This window comes from Nomascus leucogenys, chromosome 18 (genome assembly GCF_006542625.1).
Source record: "Nomascus leucogenys isolate Asia chromosome 18, Asia_NLE_v1, whole genome shotgun sequence".
NCBI lineage: Eukaryota > Metazoa > Chordata > Mammalia > Primates > Hylobatidae > Nomascus > Nomascus leucogenys.
In genome coordinates this window covers 43,184,743-43,190,393 of record NC_044398.1, presented here as the reverse complement: position 1 = coordinate 43,190,393, position 5,651 = coordinate 43,184,743, and the positions used below count along the sequence as shown (strand labels likewise).

The 5,651-nt window shown below is 44.5% G+C and overlaps 1 protein-coding gene across 1 annotated transcript; it reads left to right on the top strand.

The window, feature by feature from the left end:
• The first annotated feature begins 367 nt into the window (after nt 1–367).
• LOC100584176 (olfactory receptor 13A1) lies at nt 368–1,353 on the top strand. The gene is given in 2 exon segments (XM_030798648.1): nt 368–1,187; nt 1,190–1,353. Coding segments are annotated over 2 exon segments (984 nt in total).
• Nucleotides 1,354–5,651: the final 4,298 nt, after the last annotated feature.

The window sequence follows — 5,651 nt, the reverse complement described above, 5'->3', positions numbered from 1 at the left end:
GAGAAAGTTCCGGCTCAAATGGAATACATATTTTAAAATGCCTGCATCTTTGCAGCCATTCTAATATTAGTTAATATCATGCTTTTCTAACTTCGCCAGATGATCATGGATGATCAAGACTAGATCATGGATTTAATTTGCATTTCTTTGAGGTTGAATGATGCTTCATGAGTTTAACTGGCCAACTGTATTTATTTTTTATAAACAGTGTTCTTGCCTTTTTTCTATTGTAATATTGAGGTGTTTATCTTAATCAACATGCCCTAATGCATCTCTATCATTCATGCCATGATGTGAGGTGTGGAAGAAACATGGGAGCAGCCTTCCTCAGGACACCTCTTGTTTATCTCTCTAGCTCTGAAATCACATGAAGCTGTGGATGGAGAGTCACCTGATAGTCCCAGAAACCCCTCCCAGCCCAAGGATGATGAGTAACCAGACATTGGTAACCGAGTTCATCCTCCAGGGCTTTTCGGAGCACCCAGAATACCGAGTGCTCTTATTCAGCTGTTTCCTCTTCCTCTACTCTGGGGCCCTCACAGGTAATGTCCTCATCATCTTGGCCATCACCTTCAACCCTGGGCTCCACAATCCTATGTACTTTTTCTTGTTCAGCTTGGCTACTATGGACATTATCTGCACCTCTTCCATCATGCCCAAGGCGCTGGTGGGTCTGGTGTCGGAGGAGACAGCCATCTCCTACTGGGGCTGCATGGCCCAGCTCTATTTCCTCACGTGGGCTGCATCCTCAGAGCTGCTGCTCCTCACTGTCATGGCCTATGACCGGTATGCAGCCATCTGCCACCTGCTGCATTACAGCAGCATGATGAGCCAGGTGTTCTGCAGCGGGCTGGCCACAGCCGTGTGGCTGCTCTGCGCTGTCAACACGGCCATCCACACAGGGCTAATGCTGCGCTTGGATTTCTGTGGCCCCAATGTCATTATCCATTTCTTCTGCGAGGTCCCTCCGCTGCTGCTTCTCTCCTGCAGCTCCACCTACGTCAACAGCGTCATGATTGTCCTGGCGGATGCTTTCTACGGCATAGTGAACTTCCTGATGACCATCGCGTCCTATGGCTTCATCATCTCCAGCATCCTGAAGGTGAAGACTGCCGGGGGGAGGCAGAAAGACTTCTCCACCTGCTCTTCCCACCTCACCGTGGTGTGCATGTATTACAGCACTATCTTCTAGCCTACATAAGCCCGGTCTCCGGCTACAGCACGGGGAAGAGCAAGTTGGCTGGCCTGCTGTACACCGTGCTGAGTCCTACCCTCAACCCCCTCATCTATACTTTGAGAAACAAGGAGGTCAAAGCAGCCCTCAGGAAGCTTTTCCCTTTCTTCAGAAATTAACTTGTATCTCTGAAGTTTTTGTCCTTGGAGACTGCAGTTTTAGTGGAGTCTGATGAGTAAGTTTCTGGACTGGGAGGTAAATAGACTTGTTTCTTCTAACCCAGCAGAACGTGTGCATGGATGAGCAGGGAGTGCTGGTTCCCCAGGACTGGGTGATGGGGGGATTGTGGTAGGTGTGACCCACCAGCCTCTGAGACACGAGATCTCTTGGTCTGACTCCAAGGTGGTGTCAGTGCTGAGTTGGCAGAGAAACACAGGGCCCTAGGAGGAGAAAAGCGTTCCTTGTGTTTTCAACTCATAGCCATATCAAACATTTTCTTTTTGTGTGTACAACACTCAGGGTGTAAATTCTAAAATCACACCTAGAATTCAGCTGTGTGGGTCTAAAAAGTTAGGCAGAATTGTGGACCGCACAGCCCCTGAAGGGTTGTCAGACTGAAGCTTTGTTTTAAGGTGACCACTGGCCTCTAGGAAACCTTCTACCCCCATTATCTTACCTCAACTGTTTCTTCTGGAGCCACTTGGACTTCAAAAATAGTTTGATTTTAATGCAAACTGTTGTTTCTGCTTTTGTCTTTTCTTCTTACTAACACTTCAGATCCTGAGTGTCTGACCTACCTAATTGGCCTGGAGTGAGGACAGCTGCCATGAGTCAGCTCTAATAAGTTAAACAGCAGTGTAATAAGGCATTGCTATCCTTCCATTGTTTCAGATAAAACTGGGTGAATGAATCCTCTGCGTCTAATAAAGACAGGTCTTGTGCTTGTGCTCCATGCTATTACAAAACTGCACTGGAAAATCCATTATCTTTATCATGATCCATTAAAGATGACAGAACTAAGATGTGAATGTTTAGTTGTATCTTGGAATTGAATAGAAACATATCATTTGATGTGTGTGTGAAACTGAGAGTAGAGTTTGATATTTGATTTAGACAGGATGGTTATTCATCCAGTATTCTCATCATCATTCATCAGAAGCTCATTGACTCAAGTATTTGATGAATTGTGGCTGACTGTGGCTTTGGCACGTAGATTCTTACAGACAGTTTAATCTCTTCTAACTGAATTCTGACTCCCAAATAACATGTTGAAACCCTCAGTGGTCTCAGAGACTTTCCAATAAACATGGCTTTGAAAACCAGCACCAATGACTCTGTATGATTACTCATAGGTTTTCAACATGTAATGAAGAGAGTGTATAGTGTTATTCATCTTAGTTTCTTATCATTTTTTACATTTTCTATATTTTACAATGAATTTGAAAAGTAAAAAAGACTTAGATATGCATTGAGAGTTTAAGAGAGCATTAGTAATTCAGCAAAATAGAAATATAAGACTTGATTGACATTCTTACAAAGCTGGTAATCTAATTAAACAGACTTGCACTTATGATGATGAATATAAAAAGAAAGACATAAAGAGTGTTGCATTTCGGAGGATCTGGCAAGATGGCCGAATAGGAAGAGCTCCGGTCTGCAGCTTCTAGCAAGACCAACATAGAAGATGGGTGATTTCTGCATTTCCAACTGAGGTGCCCTGTTCATCTCATGGGGCTGGTTAGGCAGTGGGTGCAGCCCACAGAGGGCTAACAGAAAGAAGCACGGTGAGGCATAGCCTCAGCTGGGAAGCAGAAGGAGCCAGGGGCCTCCCTTCTGCAGCCAAGGGAAGCCGAGGGACTGTGTTATCCAGCCCAGATTCTACACTTTTTGCATGGGTTTTGCAATCCACAGAGCAGGAGATTCCGTCGTGTGCCTACAGCACCAGGGCTTTGGGTTTCAAGCACAAAACTGGGCAGCTGTTTGGGCAGACACTAAGCTTGCTGCAGGAGTTTTATTTTATTTTTATACCCCAGTGGCACCTGGAATACCAGCAAGACAGAACCTTTCACTCCCCTGGAAAGGGTGCTGAAGCCAGGGAGCCAAGTGGTCTTGCTCAGTGGGTCCCACTGTCATGAAGTCCAGCAAGCTAAGAACCACTGGCTTGCAATTCTTGCTGCCAGCACAGCAGTCTGAAGTCAACCTGGGATGATTGAGCTTGGTGTGGGGAGGGGTGTCTGCCATTACTGAGGCTTGAGCAGGTGATTTTCCCCTGACAGTGCTAAGGAGGCTGGGAAGTTGGGAGTGGGCGGAACTCACCACAGCTCAGCAAAAAGGCTGTGGCCAGACTGCCTCTCTAGATTCCTCCTCACTGGGCAGGGCATCTCTGAAAGAAAGGCAGCAGCTCCAGTCATGGGCTTATAGATAAAACTCCCATTTCCCTGGGACAGAGCACCTGCGGGAAGGAGCAGCTGTGGGTACAGCTCCAGCCGACTTAAATGTTCCTGCCTGCTGGCTCTGAAGAGAGCAGATTCACCCAGATTCACAAGGAGGATTCATCCAGCACAGTGCTTAAGCTCTGCTAAGGGACAGACTGCCTACTCAAGTGGGTACTTGACCCCCATGCCTCCTGACTGGGAGAGACCTTCCAACAGGGGTTGACAGACACCTCATACAGGAGAGCTCTGGTTGGCATCAGGCTGGTGCCTCTCTGGGAGGAAGCTTCCAGAGGAAGGAACAGGGAGCAATCTTTGCTGTTCTGCAGCCTCCACTGGTGATACCCAGGCAAATGGTCTGGTGTGGACCCCCAGCAAACTTCAGCAGACCTGCAGAAGAGGGTCCTGACTGTTGGAAGAAAAACTAACAAACAGACAGCATTAACATTAATATCAACTAAAATGACCCCCACACAAAACCCCCATCCAAAGGTCATCAGCCTCAAAGGTCAAAGGCAGATAAACCCACAAAGATGAGGAAAAATCATCGCAAATATGCTGAAAAATCCAAAAACCAGAATGCCTCTTCTCTTCCAAATGATTGCAACTCCTCTCCAGAAAGGGCACAAAACTGGATGGAGAATAAGTGTGATGAATTGACAGAAGTAGGCTTCAAAAGGTGGGTAATAACAAACTCCTCTGAGCTAAAGGAGCATGTTCTAACCCAATGCAAGGAAGCTAAGAACCTTGATAAAATGTTACCAGAACTGCTATCTAAAATAACCAGTTTAGAGAAGAATATAAATGACCTGAGGGAGCAGAAAAACACAGCATGATAACTTAGTGAAGCATACACAAGTATCAATAGCTGAATCAATCAAGCAGAAGAAAGGATATCAGAGATTGAAGATCAACTTACTGAGATAAGGCATGAAGACAAGATTAAAGAGAATGAAAAGGAATGAACAAACCTTCCATGAAATATGAGACTATGTGAAAAGACCAAACCTAAGATTGATTGGGGTAACTGAAAGTGACAGGGAGAATGGAACCAAGTATTAAAACACACTTCAGGATATTATCCAGGAGAACCTCCCCAACCTAGCAAGACAAACCAACATTCAAATTCAGAAAATACAGAGAACACCACTAAGATACTCCTCGAGAAGAGCAACCCCAAGACACATAATCTTCAGATTCTCCAAGGTTGAAATGAAGGAAAAGATGTTAAATGTCAGAGAGAGAAAGGTCAGGTTATCCACAAAAGGAAGTCCATCAGACTAACAGCAGATCTCTCTGCAGAAACCCTACAAGCCAGGAAAGAGTGGGGGCCAATATTCGACATTCTCAAAGAAAAGAATTTTAAACTCAGAATTTCATAACCAGCCAAACTAAGCTTCATAAAAGGAGAAATAAAATCCTTTACAGACAAGCAAATGCTGAGAGATTTTTGTCACCATGAGGCTTGCCTTACAAAAGCTCCTGAAGGAAGCACTAAATATGGAAAGGAAAAACCGCTACCAGCCACTGCAAAAACACACCAAAATATAAAGACCAATGACTCTATGAAGAAACTACATCAACTAATGTGCAAAATAGCCAGCTAGCATCATAATGACAAGATCCAATTCAACGTAACAGTAATGTATATAGGCTAAATGCCCTAATTAAAAGACACAGACTGGCAAATTGGATAAACAGTCCAGGCCCATCAGTGTTGTATATTCAGGAGACCCATCTCATGTGCAAAGACACACATAGGCTCAAAATAAAGGGAAGGAGGCTCAAAATAAAGGGATGGAGGAATATTTATCAAGCAAATAGAAAGAAAAAAAAGCATGGTTGCAATCCTAGTCTCTGATAAAACAGACTTTAAGCCAACAAAGATCAAAAGAGACAAAGAAAGGCATTACATAATGGTAAAGAGATCAATGCAACAAGAAGAGCTAACTATCCTAAATATATATGCCCCCAATATAGGAGCACCCAGATTCATAAAACAAGTTCTTAGAGACCTACAAAGAGACTTAGACTCCCACACAATA